We start from the raw sequence: 19886 nt of genomic DNA on the forward strand, positions 1-19886 counted from the left end.
TCCTCTGTAATAGGGCGTGCCGGAAGGTATTTTGTTATGCCATTAGAATATTGGCGCAAATTTGAGCAATCCACTCCCGTTAATCGATAAAATCAATGAACCAGTCGCGTGAACCTCCTTAATGGGCCACTCATCGTAACGAATGCACATACAAGAAACGTGTGTCGCCGCGACGCGTGCAGAATAGTAATGCCGCGTGAACTTCTTGCTGGAGCGTAAGGACTCCGTCCGTTCCGTCTGCCGCACCGTTTCGACCATTCATAAGCATCTGTCGTGTGCTTTCCTTCTTCTAGCCGAGAACGAGCCATCAATGGAACTTAAATGGTTGTTAAGGGATGCCCAAATTGCAGACAAGTTCCCGTGTCGTCAAAGGTGCCAAAACCGAAGCATAGCATACTGCGTGAAACGGAGACAACAGGAGTTGAAGTTTAATCTGGCACATTCAAATGAGAGCCACGCGCCAAGGAGACAGATGCTCTTTGGCCAAAACTCGTTCGCGTTGCTAGGCCGTCATGCTAATCGGCTTAGTGTCAATCTCGTTTACGACGGTTTTTATTTTGTCCGCACGCTTTCGGACTACACGGTAAGGTCCCGAAAAGCGGGGTATTCCGTTCGAAGCCACTTACAGGCTTTCCCTTTCACTGGTTCCTCCTAGGTGCCAATTTGATGACCCTTCCAGCCCTGTGCCCTTGGAGTAGGGTGTACAATATCTGATGCTCCATTGGATCAATCTCTAAATCCTAATTGATTCCATCGGACCACTGAATGATCCTCCTTTTGGACACTAGTTTACTTTGGAGCCAATTTTTCCCTATTTATCAACGCCTCATCCATCATCATTTTCACCAGCATTGGCTGGAAAAAGGATCCAAAAGCTTCAATTTTTCCAGCCCTCCATCGCATGGGACATTGAAATGTCCTTTCCTCCTCAAAAATCCGATTTTTCTTCTAACTTGCAGCGTTTTCCCAGGACGCTGGTGGATTGTGCTTTAACATCAGCCTTCCATCGTCCGTAGCACGTGGCGCCCATGCCGATCGAGTCGAGCAGTACGCCGAGGAATCTTTGGTCGGGAAGGTTCGGTTCCTGGGACAGCATAAAAACATGTTGGCATACAGCAGATCGCTCATCTCGCATCTTCTTGTTAGTTTCGAATCTTTTATGCCTAACTATTTACCCCAAAACATTACTGGGTTCCTGACACATTATTTTGCAAATTGATTCGGTGATGCTTTTTTTTTTGTTTAATGATTCCTTCAGTGCGAGCGCCACGAAAACATGCAACATGTTATATGATTCTCACCCATCCATGCTGATGATGCTACGGCTACGACGAAACGACGACAGATTCGAGCAGTATGCTTCGTTCGGTTCGGCTTCGGTTTCCACGCGAGTAGCTGCGGTGGATCTAAGTAGACGGCACTCGCTTCGTTCGCCAGATCGCTCGCTACCGCCCTCAGTAAACATTCAAACGCCGGTACTAACGCATCGCGTGATCTGTTGTGCTGCGTGGCGAGCCTTCGTTTTCGAACGAGCGCGTAAGACGCCACAAGTGATTTTTTTTAAACGTTTGGGAGGATTGTGATGTGTTCTATAATCCCCAGAAAAGCAAAATGGAAAAATTAATAATGCTGCGACTGTTGGATTCCTAATCTCTTGTCAACTTAATCCAGCGGAAAGAAGGGATTAGAACGGATAAATGGAAGAATGCATAGAGCATAAACGAAATTGATGCTACCATGCAGAAGCCAGCGTTGATCCAGACAGGTGTGTGTGCTTTGTGCCGCGATTATTCTGTTCGTGAAGTGTAGTGTGTCTGCCGGGATTGCTTTGATCTCGTTGATGCATTGTCGATTTATCAATCCCGTCGAATATATCAGTGGCAGTGCGGCTTTCAACGTCGACCACGGCGGTCGGTTGTGGCGAAAGAGGTGAGAAGCAAATGGATTTAAATGATTCGCGAACGGTGTTGTGCGCAGTTTGGCACGGCAGGTTAACGGAAGTAGAGGATAAAAACGCAGTCGCGACACAAATGCACCTTGTGCAGCATGTGCAGCTCTGCTTTAGCATCAATCTCTTCGAGCTTATGAGTTGCGATGCCAATCGAGAATGTGATCCCGAATGAAGCGGTTATTGTAAACCATCTACTCGTAGTCTCTTAAATCTTAAATCGGTGTAACCCAGTATCGTTGTCGGTCGTGGCGTGTAACGGAGAATTTGTCCCAAGTGGATTTCATATAAGCGGCGATTTGCTACCGCCGCCTGTTGATTGTTATTGAAGCTTCTTTCCGCGCGTGTTTGGTGGTGTGGTGTGTATGAAGAGTGTGAGTTGGCCACGAGTTGAAGAGCTGAATTATGCTAATTGAAGCGCTCTTCGGGGGTAAATATTCTGAAACCACTGTGCTGTCGAGTGTACGGGACAGCGGTAGTTCATGGGCACGATAGTTGAGAGCATAAATTACGAAAAACACGGTAACATTGTGACCGTAGTCAGTCCGTCGCTCGGTTTGGTGCTGCTGCTGCTGCTGCTGCTGCTGCTGCTGCTGCTGCTGCTGCTGGAAGTGAAAGTGATTGGCGAGTGGAGAAGATCATCAGCGAAGGAAAATTATTTAATCAACCCCAAAGGGGCCAAACGTGAGGAAATGTGCATTTAGGCGAAGGTTCCGGTCGATGATTGCATCGCTTGCGTTACTTAGTGGGTAATTTATGCGCAATTTGTGCATTTCAGCGGATCGATTTTTGTTCAGTTCGTTGGTGTTGGTGGTGGGTAAAGGTGCTTCGGTTTAGATCATTTTTAAATCGCAGTAACCCCCGCAGTAACCTTATTGGTGTAGCCGTCGGCCTGTGTACTAAAGAGAGCATCGCCCAGCAAATGGATTGTTAATTAGGAGCATCGGAGCGCACGCAACGTTTGTCTACGCCTTGGAGGTACGTGGTAGGATATAAGACATTTTGTTTGAATTTTCTGAAATTTGAAAAATACATAGCCACCCCTTTAATGAATTCATATTAAGTTGATCCAGATCATACACTCATAAACAATCACCGCCTGCGGCTACGATTCGAACGGCGATCTCATCTCGCACCGTTCATCCTTCTTTCATGATCTGCACACACCACCAAATCTTACCGTTTCTTCGAGAAACCAAAACCCGTTGCGTGGCCTCTAAATATTGATTAATTTTCAATGTAACCTCAATTTCGCTCTTCGCATATTGAGTTAGGGGTAACCTCTTAAGTGAAATGAACGGGCGAATATTGGTTGAGTTTGTCGCTAATTAAACCTGCCACTCAAGTGTTCTTGGCTCATTATTGTTGGTAATTTTGCGTGTTAATCGATTATAAAATATTTAACAGCAACCTCTACTCTATGTTGCTGAGAGTAAGCAGCTCAAGGGTTTGTGTACAACAATAAATCGATCATTATGCTGTATATGGGATGATAGACGTATGACCAGACGTTTTCATTGTCATCCTCCCAGTGGGTGTCTATGATTAATGAAGCAATTTGGAAACCATACCACGGCCGCCATAACTCTGGTCATGTGGGTTAGTGGGGAACAAGATCAAGTTAAATTTACCCCCACCACCCACAGACCGTACGGTTCTATTTCACCCAATTTGATTTACTATTATCCGTCTGAGAAGCAAAATAAAAAAAAAACACTTGAAAAAAAAAACAAACAGCCTACTGGATGGGTGAGAGCATATTATGTATTCGATCGCACGCTCAATGTTGTGTTCTATTGTTTAACGTTGCTCTCTCGCTCCACCGATTGCCTCTGGCCAACAACCCTGGCCAAGCCCTTTGTTTCCTTCCTTATTTCCTCCATTTGAGGGTAGAATGAACTGAAGTGGCCAATGGTTTGTGGCGGGAATGAAATGATTGTATAACGATAACCTCCAAAGTGCAAGTGCAACGCAGCTGCGGCGAGTGTACGCGGCGAGCATGTCAAGCCCTCGACACGAAAGCTAAAGCTTTATCATAAGGCGGTTTTGTTGGGCGTGCAATTGCAATCTCGCTAGTCGCGGCAGACTGGCGTGCGGTTTGTAAACGTCCAGCAAAACGAAAACAAAACTACGCCGGATGACCTTTAATGCAGCGATATCGGTAGAAAGAGTTTCAATTAGATCCTTTTCTTGGTTGCCGGAGGTCGCTGTTTGATGTTTATCTAATCAACGAAGCTGACCTTGTTTACGCCGGGAATCCGTGGCCGGAATTCACGGTCGGTATTGCCGGTTCCCCTACCGGCAAGGGTTCTTCTTTAGGGATTTCGGCGTCAATTAATGGAAAAAGGCTGTTTTTGAGGAATGCTCTGGGCAGCGCTAAAAAGCGTGCCTGCCTCCAGTCGCTGACGCTATTCGACTCGGCGCCGGCGCTTTATTCATCATTTTTTATCTCACTCTCTCTCATTTGTCAGGTGAGCTACCTGTGGCCGCTCACAGGCCCTACCGATAGCTGTCGCTACCGGTAACAGTCGGTCTGTGCCATCTTCTCTCATCCGTCGATCAATAGCCAAAGAGTTGCACAAACAAGCACTAACGACGAGCTTAAAATGGGGATGGCCACGGATTGTGCGTTGGTTGAGTCCTGGCCGCCCCACGATGAGTTGCATGCCTTATTTACACTTTCACTCAACTGCTAACCAGGCATATCCATTGGCAAGGATCTTGAGCGAAACGAGGATGATCGTTGAAACGTTGTAAACAACAATTTCTTGACGCCGCATGACCACTCGGTATAAAGTAATTATCTCAAATCCTCATCCAGTCTGTTGTACGACTTGCTGTTTCGTGTGATAAACAACGTGATAAATAAGTAAATCCATTTTGCGCTAGCTCCTCGTCGCTTCATTGTGAGTGCATTGCCCTATTAGCAGGTGCCGTTTTCCCACAAAACAACAATAATTACAGGTTGAATCAATCGATATGACATTCCTATGACGAGTTTTCCCAGGTCGTACGAATTAAAGCGTATCTCACAGAGGATTGAATGCAGTGCCATCAACGCGATACAAACGATGGACATGTGAAATGACCAGTAGACCGGAATTTTCCGCGGAATGAATCACAATCCTCTTGATCACACTCTATCGTCCAGATGAACAACTGGACCAAATTGAATGGGAGGTAATTGCCAAACGAGACTATAAAACATCGTTGATTATGATTTTCATTTTTAGATTTATGCAACGATCAATACCAGCGCCAGTTTGCTCCATTGAGGAAGAACCTTCTATACTATTAACAAGCCTTTGATGCTCATAAGCGATGGATTCACGCTCTCTCTCTCTCTCTCTCTCTCTTTCTATTCGTTTACGCTTGCCTTTGATGACTGATCCAATTCAAAGCATTCCCATTCGTCACGCCTTGGCATTGGGGCATGTGGCCGATCATTCGCGAGGCACACAAACCGCTTGATCGTCTATCGTTAGCGCCTTTTTTTGATGCTCGGGATCATCTGTGATCATGTTAGCAGTAAACTCGAGCTCGTTCGGATTTCGATTCCACCGTAAGACACTTTAAGTGCTGTAATCACGATCATCCGTTAGTGATTTTGGATAACAATAATGTCGGATTCTCACAAATGGACAATGAACAGATCATCATGAAACAAGTTTTCGGCCCATCCGTTATTTACAAGCCAACATTTTCCCCAAAAAACAGTTTGCTACAATTCCAGTGTGTTTAAAGCTATTTTGAGCAATCGCATCACAACACGCCGGAGCAAAACACTATCGCGCCACGTAATGGAACATCTAGAAATGCAAATGTTCCAACGAACGAGATGACAAACAACCATCGGGACCACGAGTTCGCTTTCGTTCCGTTTCGTGTGTACCGACGAGGAATGTCGCTCGTTCGGTGGACAAAAAATAAAATCATCCACTTTGGCCATTACCTCATCGGAGTTACCTCATGTTGCTGGCCATCATCGAGTGCCGCAGTGTCAAGGCTTCCGCACTCATGTCGCGTGTCGCATATATGGCACACCAGCAACAGGGCGGGAGGGCAAGACAAACAGCATTTCACGAATTACAAATGCATTAAGCGTAAGCTGCTACTCCAGATTAGCTCAAATTGAGCAGAAAAACAAACAACACCCGGATGGGTGCCGCACGGTCATACTTCTCAACACCGTTCGATCGCTCCGACTTGCCTTCGCCCCGCCTTGCGTGCCATCGAGCGTTGCGGAGTGTTTTACCAAGTCCAAGTGACTCCCAGCCACGTTACGCTGGGGTACACAATGTACCGCATTCGCATTCTCCCACACTGCCGTCTCGCACAGTGCCTAGAAAAGTGTTTGACTATGCGGGAGACAGCAGCATGAGCAGCACGAGCAGCACAAGCAGCAGCAGCAGCAGCAGCAGCAGCAGCAGCAGCTGTTTAAAATTCCAAATCACCACTCTGAGGGACTGCTCATCCATGGTCACGCCAATCGACACGTTCTCACCGAGCGGCCAGGCCAATTTCACTGGCCACTCGCCATCGATCGAAATCTAAAATGATTTTTAATCCACTCCGTTCGCCATTTTACGTTGCATTTACTTTCCGGCACTGTATAGAGTAATCGAAGCACTAAAACACAAATCGAAGGATCGACAATCGTGTGGCATTCCGGGTGATTATGTTTGGTGCAATGATCTCTCAGTCCCATCGTCGACCAATACCAGCACTCTCCAACCGACGTCCTAGGTTGTTGGTACATATTTCGTTCTTCATCTTCATCTGTTCGGATTTGCAAAATCTGTTGATCAATATTCAACAAATACGTTCGATTGGTAATTTACTTTTCATCCGTTACCTCCTGGCTTTACGTGCCGCAGTGGCCACTTCTGAGAAGAAACCCTAAGTCTTCGATTTGCATTCCACTTACAGGGTGCGTTTCATGGGGATGTAGTGTAGGGGTAGCGGTCTACAACAAGGAAGATGCACTGTTGGATCATCTCCACAACGGTAGGTTGGTTGGAGTAATATGCAGGTTAATGGAATATTCAATATTGTCAATCTCTGGCTCTGAGTATAGCATGCATTGCATATCATATTCGAAATCATTTTGGACGCATGTTGTAACGGTTTATACTGAATCTTTGGCCACGTTCTACTATATTTTTCTGTTTTCTCATCACGCTGTTTCCCTTTTATACGATGGGTAATCGTAAGATATACAAAAGATCGTAAGAGTCGCGAAAACAATAAAAAAAAACACTTTTTTTAGAAAGTCAGACAAAGAATTGAATCCATCAAACGGCCCAAAGAGTCCACCATGGAATTCTTAGAAAGAACTACTTCAAATGCAGATTACAAAAAGTGAAACCAAAGGCTGAAACCTAGCGCGTACCAAAATAACAATGTTTAAAAATAGCAACAAATAGAAAACTCTAAATTTTAATTCCAAGAAGAGCGAAATTTCGATCACTCTGGCCGAACGGTTCAGGTGAATTACGCCATCGTGAACTCCACGGTCAGGCTCCGGGTTGTTCTTCCTGATGGTCCTAGAGTGTACGAAGAAACCAACTCAAACAACATCTTGCGTCCCGATAGAATTGACCCTACACTGTCATGGTCAGTGAAATCGTCCGAGTAAAACGGTGACACACAGGATCACCAATGACCATTGCTAGACCTTCGTTGATGGACCGGTACGTCAAGTACCTCGCCATACATGAGTAGCGAATACCCTTTTAGCGAAACAATGTGTTTCCGTGATCTTTGCCTTATCGTGGGCCCGTATCACGATGTATAACCATGTTGTTGTAGCACCGCAACCGCCCACAACGGCAGCCTGTGAGAGGCGGCAGACTGTCGGACCCAATTATGAATCGACAAACATCGGTACGACCCGCTAGGCGCTCTGAGTGGGACAGGAGCAAAAAAAAAAAACAAGGGCTCAGCTCAAATAAATGCAACAAAAACCGTACACCTAATACCACCAATCAGCAAACGGTGGTGGTAGTGTAGCGAGACACAGTAGTAATACCAACAACGTATTGCCCGCCCGTTTTGAAAGAACCCACATCAAACCGTCTGCCGGTGCCGCATTTACGAAAAAGAAATGTTTTTCCCCATGACGTTCAACCGTCGGTGGCGTACCCGTGACTGGTTGTTTTCGGCGTGTTCGAGGCCGCACTGATGGAGAGCAAAAAATCAATCAATCGAACGGCGGCTGCTATCCTTTGAGAGTGGGTGCCGCGTCATGCTATATCTAGCCACAGCAATCACTGATACACACGTGACAGATCATCTATCATCAGGAGCTCCCGGTGGGAAGGAACCAGCAGCAGCAGCAGCAGCAGCAGCAGCAGCTACCGGTATCGGCTGCGGGCCTCCAAGGATTGCGAACAGCTTGCATTCATTCGGCACGTCCATGGGCCAGGCATGGAGGACCTATTGACATGAATAGAATTGGTGGTTCCGTGTTTGTTTTCACGGGATGGTTGGAACGTGGTTAGCAGAATGCTTTGCATTACCTTTCCACACGCCCCAGCATAGCAGTGAGGTTCAAGAGTGGCACTGAGAATGGCGTAAAGCGACAACAACATCAACAACATAACGTTTGCCTGAAAGCATGCTCGCTTGGCAGAACGCAACGGTGCTGTGGGAGTCACCAAGAATGGATCAATTTGCAGGAAACATGAATAAATATGATTTTTATGACAATAACGTGGTAAACGAATCAAAGGTGCAATCACTTGCGACATCATACACACTCGTGCACGACATTCCAGGCAAGACGGGCTGGAACCACACACCGTTCGAGCAAATGTGCCTTTGCATTATCCTCTTTTCAACTTCACCGAACCGAACGTTGTGCAGGGATTTCCGATTTACCCCAATCTCGATTTATCTACCAAGAGCAGCGACCAAGGTGAAGCCAACGATCCGTGAAGCAATAGAGATACCAACAACCAACCAAACCAACGGGCGACGTTAAGCAAACAAGCGGATAACCATGGGTTAGGGGCATTCTGAGAAGCAAACCCGGTGAACAATTCCGTTTTCGTTAGAAGTGGCCGGCCACGTATTCTCTATGCTCTCTTTTGCGGGGAAGGACGGTGCCAAAATTAACAGGAAGACAACGTCGGCCGGGAAGGAAATGATGTTGTCTTAGTACGATCGATGGTACCGACCGATGCTGCGGTGTGATCCCTCAACCGAAAGGCAATAGATTAGAACACCTTTTCGGTGCTCTCCGGTCTCTCAGGTGTTCGCTTATCTCGATGAGGGAAAGGATGGTTTTATGCTTGAATGTTCACGATGTTGCACGAACAATTTGCTTGTTCTTTTTATGAAAAGAGCTTACACTATTGGGAGGATTTCATGCATGTTATACGGAATTACACTTCCGAAAATCACGTTAATTGAGATCTTTCGATGAGGGTTGCAAAAGAATAGCATCCTAAACATGTTGCTTTTATAAAAGTAAATCAAAGTAAATCGAAGTAAAGTAAAATGAGAATGTTTTTGTTTTCGATGTTGAAATTCTGAAACATAAAGAAACAAGCAAGTATTTGCTATTCGTTTTAAACTGTAGCATTTCCTTCGAGCATGGCCAACGATATCTAAAGCTTAATTCCATAATCTGCTCTTCCACCTCAGGGGATTTTATGTGAAACGGAAAATCTCGCCATTATCACTTTTCTTATGATTGGGATTATGAAGCTTAGAATTGTTTTAGTGCTCGGTTTTTTCTGTATGGGTCATTGATTTGCAAAAATCTGGGAAGGCACACGATGTGCGATTGGCTGTTTTTTTTATTAACGCAGTAAATCCTTTGTATTGCTGATAGGTACACTCGAAATCATTAGTTTGTTTATCTCTTGCTTGATATACTTTTGCTTAATTCTTGCAAATGTTTGAAAAAGAAAAGTTTTGTGCAAAGGCACTGTTACCACTCAATCCTTTTGAGTTAAACAGGTTCGTATAATTATGTCAATTATTACAGCAACTCAAAAGTATCTCTCTTATATTTCGATTCATTTCCTTTTACATGGGCATTATTTAAGTGTTTTGAACCCTCGACAAAAAAGTTGCGAAAAAGTTTGGGAATTCCCTCAATTACTTACCACTTGCAGCAATACAGGTGTCGCGTTTGCAAGGTTCATTAGAATCTTCTTCAGCCGCCACTCGCACGCATTACGATCGCACTTATCGTCCAATCCGTACTTCATCTGTGCTGGTCATTAAAGTCCAAAATAACACTGTCACACCGGTTCGCACAGCATCTAAGTCTCCTTCGCTCTTCGGCTTCCTTGTTTTATCACATCACGAGGCGCACCTGCTAATGGCTGCCTGCCGTGGCTCCCGGGCAGGCATATTAAACAAAACCTACACTCTTTACATGTTCAGCGGCCACAAGAAGCACGGTCTACGGTCGAGTGAGGTCGTGTGGAGAATTCGGTTAATTGCCGTTTTTGTTTTTTTCCCTCTCTCCCAGCCGACCCTTCCCGTGCCGAACGCCTGTTGTGGCTTAATTTCTTCCAGCGGTTGGCGGTGGATGGCTGTTTAGTGGTCGGCCCCATTTGGGCACAAAAAAACCCCTGATGAAGTAACTATAGGCTGCACGCTTCATCAGCCATGAAGCCAGAACGAAAGCATTGACCTTGCGGGGCTTGCCAGAATCCGGGAAATTTGCCTCCGAAGGCACTCGGGGTCCAAAAGGTTCCGCCGTAACGATAGTTCTTTGCTGAAGACTACCTTCAACGTAAGCCTTAGGCGATGGACAGGAACATAAAAAATCCCGTTTTTATTCTAGACAAAAAAATACAGTTTAGCTTGTTTTGCAATGCTGTAGATCCAACTTACCGGTTAGCTTAGGACACAACACAATCCGTTGTTAAGAATGTAAGATACCGAAGATAGACAGAGCAAGCGATAACAACACTCTTGAGCAGTTGGAACGAATCGTACACTGCTCGCTCGGTTGCCAAAAATAGGCCCCACTTATTGTAAACATCTTCTTGCTCTTGTTTCGCAAAACTCGCAAAAAGGAAGCAACATAAAAAAGCTCATTACGAACTTTTCCCACCAAAAGAATTCACATTCCAGCAGCATGCTATCCAGATTCGTCAGGTGCACGTTCGCTTTCCAAATTGAAACGCTCAAAATAGAAGCAATAAAAATGCTTTACAAGCCCCCACCATTCAGGCAGGCCGCCCAAAGAGATAGGCACCATGCTAGCATAAGACATTATAAGCAAAGCTAATAACACAAACACACTCACATACACTCGTGGACCACTCAAGCACCGTTTCGCTGTAATATGCTTAGGAAATACCTTTTCTTGGAAACAATTAATCTCGGTGACAAAGTGTTCAGCGGATGGTTTCTTAACCTTTTGTCTGGATTATGTTTTCGAGCTTTGTTTCGTTGACATCACTGCCTTACTTTGGTGGCGTAGAAGAAGCTAAAGAAGGGTAAACCCAAGCAAAAATTAAATTAAGCCCAAACCTAGCTAAATGTTGTCGTGATGAACTGACTGATACCATGATTCACCTGTGTGATCAGCTCAACCTGCAGGGAAAACGATTGTTATGCTGTTATCGATGTTGGTTTTCTAAAACTGTGAAAAGTTGATTTTATTTATTTTTTTTTCAAATAACATTCAATTAATGGGAGGGCAAGGTATTTATTTTATAAAAATGTGGATATTTATTTATGAATAAATATGTAAAACTTGTTTTTCAGGTAGAATTGTAAAAAGAATAACTTTTTCAATTTTAAAATCTGTCAAAAATTGATAAATTGGAAGTTCTACAAAAACTTGACAGGGTTACCTGGTTAAACTTATAATCTTACAAAAAAATTACAGATTTGTATATTTCACTACTGATTTGTATATCTGACCCATCACACGGCTACGATGGGCAACGTTTTTCATTCAAGTCGAAAGACTTGACCGCTGAAGCGATGAACCCGGTTTGATCATTGATCATTTCGTAATCTTCATAGTGTGATCACTTTTTCAACTCCAAAATGCCGCCAAAAACTAAAAAAAACTCATCGAGACTACCTGGATAAACTTATAATCTGTGCAATGAATATCAATTTGCATATTTCAGATGATCCTTCACGATGGATAACGAAATTAGTACACTTTTGTAAAAAAGCTTTTCTAAAATTGATGCCGCGAACGAAGATTCTAACAAACCCTCCTTAAAATACAACCAAATATTATTGAAAAGTTATAGCGTAATATAACATTCTAGTAACAAAAATAAGTTGAATAGTTCCTTCACAAAAAATCATTGAAAATGAGCCATTTTTTGACACGAATTAACCATTGCCTCCCTTGAGGCAGTTATAAATATTCCATCTATTTTTAATCTGTATGTTTATAATCTTCGAATTCGCACGACAGATCTGAATATGGCTTGTTGTACTTTAAAATTTATACTTTGATTGGTTTTTCTTTCGATCTTCATCTTTCGGTTCTTTTCGGAAAGATTTCTGTCTCGGCTAATATCGGTCTGCTCATCGGAATGAGATCTTCAGATGAGCGTAAAAACCCGATACCGTACCGTAATGCGGAAAAAATAATAATCCCCATTAAAAGTTGAAGTAGATCAGAAAGCCACTCTCGGCGGGACGGAAACTGCGGGATCATAGAATCACTCTCGGCTATTTGCGAAATCCAAAATAGAAGCGACTGGGCTATACTTCCGGTCATCATCCCTGACGAACAGTGACAAATTTGTTATATTCGCAGAGCGATACTTATGCCGCAATAAGCATCTGTCCAGCTGTCAGCAACACCTGTAACACAGTAGACGCAGTGCCGTCTGTTGCTAGGCGCACCGTCTCAGACCTACCCACACACAGGATCTTTGTGGAAGGCGGAAGCACCGGAGCTAACTTCATCACGATATTCGTCCCGATATCGGACGTCGCACGATTTCGCCGAAATCCCTATACGACCTGTCAGGGACCTGGGCACTAATGGAATTAGATTGAAATGTCAATTCCTTGCGTCCTAGTGCCGTGTCGCCCGTTACTTTCGGCGGTGATAGAAAGCTTACCAACCAGCCATGCCCAAGGCCAACCGAATGTAAGCAATTCCGTTGTGCCTCGGGTGCTGGACTGGGTGTTGCTTGGTTTCGGACGAAAAAAAGCTCACTTTGGCTGCTTATCCCTGGGCCGAAATCTGTGCACCGCACCGTAAAGTGAAGTTTATTTTATGTAGCAGATATCAAATGATAAGTTCACTGCCGATAAGGTGGAATTAATACGAATTGTTGCCAGACACCCCGGGTGCCGGCCCTGTTATAGGGCCGTCTTCCATCCACCCAAAGGTATTTCTGCCTCGGGATAATGATGGATCAGGGAATACAATCCACTTTTCCTTTCGGGTTCAGCATTGTGGATGAATTATTTATAGAGGATGATACCTGGAACGGGCCACTAACCACAGCCCCTATGGTTGTGGCTACTAAAAGCAACGAGCGGAAGCACCCAAACCAGTCCAAAAAGTTCCGTGGAAACCGCCGGAAAACTATGAAAGAAAACTCCTTACCATACCGAAGAAAAACGTTGAGCGGGATGCTGGAAAATTCTGGAGTCAAAGTTCTATCCTCCTTTCGCTCTCTCTCTCTTTCTTTCTTTAACTTTTGCATCATTTCGATGATGCGTATGACGTGCGAAGGGAAACACCACATGAAAAAGGATCTCTAGGCCTAACTTTTGGGAGCCTGCATTATGCTAATGTAACATGCGATGCGTACGCGTGTACGCGTGTGTGAAATGAAACACAAAAAAAAAAAGAAAAACCCTACCGAGACCAATAAATGACCGTCTAGCGAACACAAAACCTTCCCTCCTGGAGCTTCCCAGAAGCCCAGATCGCCATGAATCCCCCTGAAATCTCTGCGTCTCGCGGATGAAACGCGAAATCATCGTAAAGTTGGGCGCTCGATAGGACGGCCTCTGGTTGGCTGCGTAATCTTTCTTTTTCGTGGCTTCCGCAGTAAACACCGCCGCGCACTGGAAGGTTAGAAGGAAGGTGGGGGGAGGGGGGAGAAACCTCGGAATGCGAAATGGAAAACTGGCTTTTCCCGGGGTCTGGGGTTTCTCTCCGAGGTTTGTGCCACTAATTTATGGGCATGTTGTTTATCACCCAGGACCGAGGGACCGAGCAATAATATTCAGAGACCCCCTTTGCGCCACGAACCCGCTCTGGGTCCCCCCTGGGGTTCGGTACGACACAAATGTGGGAAGTTTGACACTTGTGTGTTTCACCGTTCCAGCTTGGGACCCTTGGACAGCGACTTGCAAGAACAGAAAACAACAGCAGAACAACAGAAGAGAGCAAAAAGTATAATGCTCCGCGGAGGGGATTTCCGGTCGAATGTAATGTCAACCGTCAAGTCAAGGTCTACGCTTCGCCTGTGCTGCACACCGATCCGGGTGCCGGGTGCGCGCTGCATTAGGGTTATTGGGGTGTGACAAAGAGCTGGCCCCGTAAACCACCGCTCGTTTGTGAAAAATGAAAAATGGTAAGAATTTCCGGTGCCACTCTCGTGTGGTTTCCGGTCGACCGCATCGGTGGATAATGCGGAATTAGGGATGCAGCAGCACCATCATAAGCTCACCAAGCACTCGCTAAAACCAAAAAGCTCATATGATGCTCTTTCGGTGGTGCGTGGAGCATTATGTCTAATCTTTCGGTTTTTCGGAACCGACTTTGACTGACGGTGGTTAAGGATCCGTGCTCGAATGGCTTCGAATGAGTTGTCGAGCGTCTGGAAGTGATTAAAAATGGGAAAGTGAAAAAAACAAATTTCGAAGCTAAGCTGGAAGCCACTCAAAACCGCGTGACTGTTTTTGACACTTTAAGGCCCCAATGCACTGGCTTACCATATGGCATTGCCCATTTTGGCCGTAGCACTGCGTAGTATAGACGTAATCGTTAGTACAGGGAGCTGGTTAGCTACCGGAAAGTCAACGGTCACGCACCAGAAACGCACCACCACGCACCAGGCTGTAGCGGTTGCGGTTACTTGGATGGGCTGCGTTGTTCGAGGACCAGTCGGACGAAAATAAAATACAAATTCATCCCTGGTTACCATGGTGAACGGCCTAATCACACTCCTGGGTAAAGTAGTAGCTACTATTGCAGGAGAGCTGTTATGCAAAGTGGGGGAATCCTTCCAATCGTACAGCTTCCCTTTCATCTCCGGATGGCTAGAAATGATCGCCTGGAAAACGTTCCCTGTCATGGCGGAAGGGAGGTGCGGTGCGCTATTGTTAGAACTCGTTTGTTCCAACCCACTCAAAGATTCAAGCAATGCTACCTAGCAGATAAGACAAAAACGGTTAGTTTGTTTAGGTGGAACACAAACAGAGCGTCATAAACAACACGCTTACCCTAGCAGATTCCAGCAAAAAAGCAATTTTCTTCGAAGTAAAAGCTATTAGATGTAGATAAAAGTAGCTCATCAATAACAGCATAATGCGCTACAAACTGAATGCTTGTCTGGTGTGGCAGACAGCAGCAGTAATGAACCCGTAACAGACACATTAGGTGACACGTACTATCGCTGTGTATGTATGTGTGCATGTGTATTATTAGGCATATCATTTCCAGACCATTTTCCAGACCTCCATATCGATATTACAACCCCGCCACTGTGTGCTAATGGTTTCTCTTCTTTCCATCGTCTTCCTGCCGCAGACTTCTCAAGCATCACGCATCTATCATGCTCGAGCTGATCTTGGGCAATGTATCGACAACGACAACGACGACAGCAGCGACGGCGACGGCGATGGCGGACATGTTTGCCGGCAGTATGTCCCACACCGGTGGATCCCGGATAGCGGAAATGGCATCGTACGCGCTCCTTCGAAATGCCTCACATCTCCTCGGAACCTCACATTCCGACATCCAGCAACAGCAGCAGCAGCACCACCACCACCACCACCACCACCAACCTGAGCTACACCTGAGCAACACAACGAACCTGGGCAACGAATCGCTGGCGACGGCGCTGCTCCACGACTCGGCGGTACAGCTCGCAACGCTGGCCAGCGACCTCATCGGTGGTACCACCATCCTGTCGATGGAGGAGTGCGCACGGCTCAACATTACCTTCTCGCAGAACGGGAGCGCCACGTCGATGGCCGACATCAGCTGCTACGATCACGCCCCGACCCTCTCCAAGTCGGGCATCATCCGGGTGATTGTGCTGTCGGCGATGGCCATCGTGTCACTGCTCGGCAATGTCGCCACCATGTGGAACATTCAGAAGAACCGGAAATCGCGGCGCGTTACACGCCACAACTGGAGCGCCATCTATTCGCTCATCTTTCATCTTTCCATCGCGGACGTGCTGGTGACGTGGTTCTGCATTATCGGTGAGGCCGCCTGGAACTACACCGTCCACTGGGTTGCCGGGAACATCTTCTGCAAGCTGTTCAAGGTCGGCCAGATGTTCAGCCTCTACCTATCGACGTACGTGCTGGTGCTGGTGGGCGTGGATCGCTGGGTGGCGGTCAAGTATCCGATGAAGTCCCTCAACACGGCCCGCCGCTGCCATCGATTCCTTTTCGTGGCGTATCTGCTCTCCTTTCTGCTCAGCACACCGCAGGTAGGTATCTGGGGCAGGGGACAGCGGACCCGACAGCGTCCTGTCCGTGACCATTTGTGTCATTAAAGTTTAGCAAATTAATGGAATTAGCTCGATGTTTCGCGTAGTAGTCGTGACAGCGACAGAACACCGAAAAATCAAAAACCAAACCATCGGTAAATTTTGCGGAAATTCCAATCATCGACACAAGTGTACCAAGGGTGATTGAATTACGAACTTTTGCGACACCACCCTCCCTGGTGGTTTGGTGGCCACATTGTTTGCACAGTGTGGTTTGCTACACCCCACTGTTCGCGCTCCAATTTCCCACCAAGGTGCGCAGCATGGTCCACCGTGGAAAACAGGGCACGTAGAAGCTTCTTGTTGAGCGCTTCGCGTGAACAGGAACCATCATTGCGCGTGTCCCTTTCATTAGCATCTCCGCGGGAATGATACATTTCAGCGAACCACTCCCAGGGCCAAAGTAACAGATCGAATAGTGTAGTGCGGTTGTTCGACATCTGCACTGGATGGGAGATGCGATCGGCACCGCTCGCTGGCGTCTGCTGAGACGCCCTTCGTTGCGCGTCCAGCTGTCCATCAAGAGAGAATCAAGAGATGTGCGGTCACTGATAGTGGGGCGGAGTGGAAGTAACGATGGATGATGGTCGGCGAAGATGGTAGGCTCCAATTACTCCTTGGCCGTTCCGCCACGGTAATCACGGTAGCCGGTAGCGGATGACGGCCCGCATGTCATTAAGCTCAATCATTATAGCGCCATCGCGTTTGGAATCAAAATTAACCCTCAGTCTTAGTCGGTGCTTCCGAAAAAGCATCCAAAAAACACCGGAAGGGAAGGGGAAGGGATGGTGGGTGCCTTGGTGGCCTAATGAAATGGTCTCGACAATTTCGAATCAACGCCAAACCCCGCTCGCTAATGACATCAGCCAGTCTTGAGCTGGATCTGTTTGCTCGAAATATTAAAACCGAACCAAATAAATCATTCAGATCAGAAGAATGGCGTCGGTGAGGGCATTAGATTTTTGCTAGACCCCTAGGCTTTTGGCTCGTTCGTTCCGAAAATCAGCTCATCCATAAATCAGGTCCGGACGAGACCTGCCCGGCACCAATTCACCACGCCATCATGCTCGACCGAGTGCACCGAGCGCGAGTTTTTTTTAGCGATCCGCCACTACCACCTGGCACTTGCCGGAGAGTCAATTAGTGGCATTATGATCTACCCAATCGTTAGCAGCTCCTTTCAAGCGTACCATTTTGCTGCTGCAACACTGCTGCTGATACTGGGAGTTGGAAAGGAAATTTTCCAACGAAATGTATTCACCAATATCGGCCTAATTTACCAGTGACCAGCCGCACTTCATATCCTGGTCATTCGCAGCCCCTTCATCGATCCCTCGTAGTACCGACCAACAGGCATCGATTCATCATTCAGGCATCGGTTTCAGCGAGTTCTGGTGGCGAGAGATAAAGCAGCGGATATGTTTATTATGCTCGGCCGAAACGCACAACGTACCGCACTTTCACTCACCATGATATGGGAAATTTGAATGAAATTGAATTTTGCGGTTTTTCATCATCAATCTCTTTCGATGCTGTGTGTGCGCTTGGTGTGCTTGGTGACGGCGTATTGCGTTTTTTTCCCCGTGCGTCACGTTCTAGTGCGATGAAATCGGACGGACGGCAGCGGTTGCAAATTCGGCAGCGAGCAACTTTTCCTGTAATGCAATAAACCACGAACAATATGGACTGTGCATGGTAGCAGATTGCATGGGGATGTAGTTTTGAGCGCTTTAATTTGGATTCGCATGTCATGGTTCATGTCATGTCATTTTTCAGTGACATAAGCTTCAATATCATCATCGTCTTTATCTTCGGAGACCGTAGCCAGAATTATGCCAGAGAATGTGGACAGAGACAGGCCTAACTCGTCGTCAAATTACTACGTATTACAGATGTTGGCAGCTTCAGGGATTACATTTCCCAAAGCTATAACTTGATTGGCTAAAAGGGTGCTTTGGATGGTACGTCAGTTCTTAATGCTGCGTCAATGTTTAGCATCACAGCACCAGTTTTAGCACCACAAGTGTAATTTTGCTATGGAATATTTGATATTTAACATTATACAGAAATATGTTTCCTTTTCTTCTTTCAGTTCTTACATTTAATTTCATTTCAATGCTGCCTCGAAAGGAATGCTGATGATGTTTATAGGATTCTCATTTTACTTGCATTTCTTTTCATCTTTTCAAACATTTTTTCTTCGAATACCACAAAAAACGACCCGAATTGAATAGATCCAAGCCGAGCAATTCTTGAAACACACTTTACCTAGAGATACCAGAGCTTGCCAGAAGGCATGCAATAGGCGTTTTAATTTTAAATCAATTATTCGGATCGAAGTATATTTGGATGCCAATGAAGCAGTGAATGATTTGGTTTTCCGAATTACGAACCGTTTGATCTTAAATGGCATTCATCGAACTCGTATTGGAGTAGATGCTTTGGTAGATGCTGAACTCAACTGTTTTGCTGGAATGGTGCTTGACTGAAAAAATATTCCTTTTGTTGGAAATTATAGCATTTCTTTACAACAAACTCTCAAACCATCTGCCAAAGAGCGTTTTCTACCTTTCACTAAATCTTTTATGCCACCAATCAGGCGATATCGTTAAAGATCCTTCATTAGTCACTAGCAGACAAGATTGTTTACCTTGCTACAGCACATTTTCATTAGTGTTATCTAATGTAAATAATCAGCTTGATTTCGCTGGCACGCCGTTTACGGGAGCATCCGATGACAGGCGCTAACGAGGGTAAATGATGCAACGAAATTTGCTATCCACCGCAGCATACCGTGGAATGTAACAAGGATAATTAGCGGAACAACCGAGCAGAATGAATTCTCGCGAATCATGATTCCCGAGTGTGGAACTTCTCATCCCATCCCGAACTAAATATCAATCCATTATTTCGTTACACACTCGGCTGCACTGCAAACTAGTGAACCTTCGTGGCATAAGTTCAACCCACAGGAACACACCAGAACAGTTATTCGTTACCTATACGTACCACAGCATTGTTAGACGCCGCTGCCGGACGCCGCATCACCGGAGATTCCAGATCCCCATTATGATTAAGTGTCCGTGTTACCCTCCTGGAACGAACAGCAAGTTCTACTATCTGTGCGAAGAGGGGATGAGACGCGCGTGACTGGATGCACAATAGTGAAATTACCTAACCAATTACAATTACCACATTTCGATCGGCTTGGCCTGGGATGGCTGGGTAATGCACCGCACAGTGCA

The 19886-nt window shown here is 45.8% G+C and overlaps 1 protein-coding gene across 2 annotated transcripts in view; it reads left to right on the plus strand.

The window, feature by feature from the left end:
- The first annotated feature begins 2787 nt into the window (after window positions 1-2787).
- The window catches only part of LOC126581681 (gonadotropin-releasing hormone receptor), a 36148-nt gene continuing 19049 nt past the window's right edge, over window positions 2788-19886 (plus strand). The window contains exons 1-2 of one of the 2 annotated variants that reach the window (XM_050245500.1): window positions 2788-2926; window positions 15669-16581. In XM_050245500.1, coding sequence (XP_050101457.1) covers window positions 15694-16581 — 888 coding nt within the window. In that variant the 5' untranslated portion in view covers window positions 2788-2926; window positions 15669-15693. Of the gene's footprint in view, window positions 2927-6915; window positions 6956-15668; window positions 16582-19886 lie in introns of those variants that run through there. The other variant, XM_050245499.1, reaches the window with a different exon arrangement.

This window comes from Anopheles aquasalis, chromosome 2 (genome assembly GCF_943734665.1).
Source record: "Anopheles aquasalis chromosome 2, idAnoAquaMG_Q_19, whole genome shotgun sequence".
Classification (NCBI taxonomy): Eukaryota; Metazoa; Arthropoda; class Insecta; order Diptera; family Culicidae; genus Anopheles; species Anopheles aquasalis.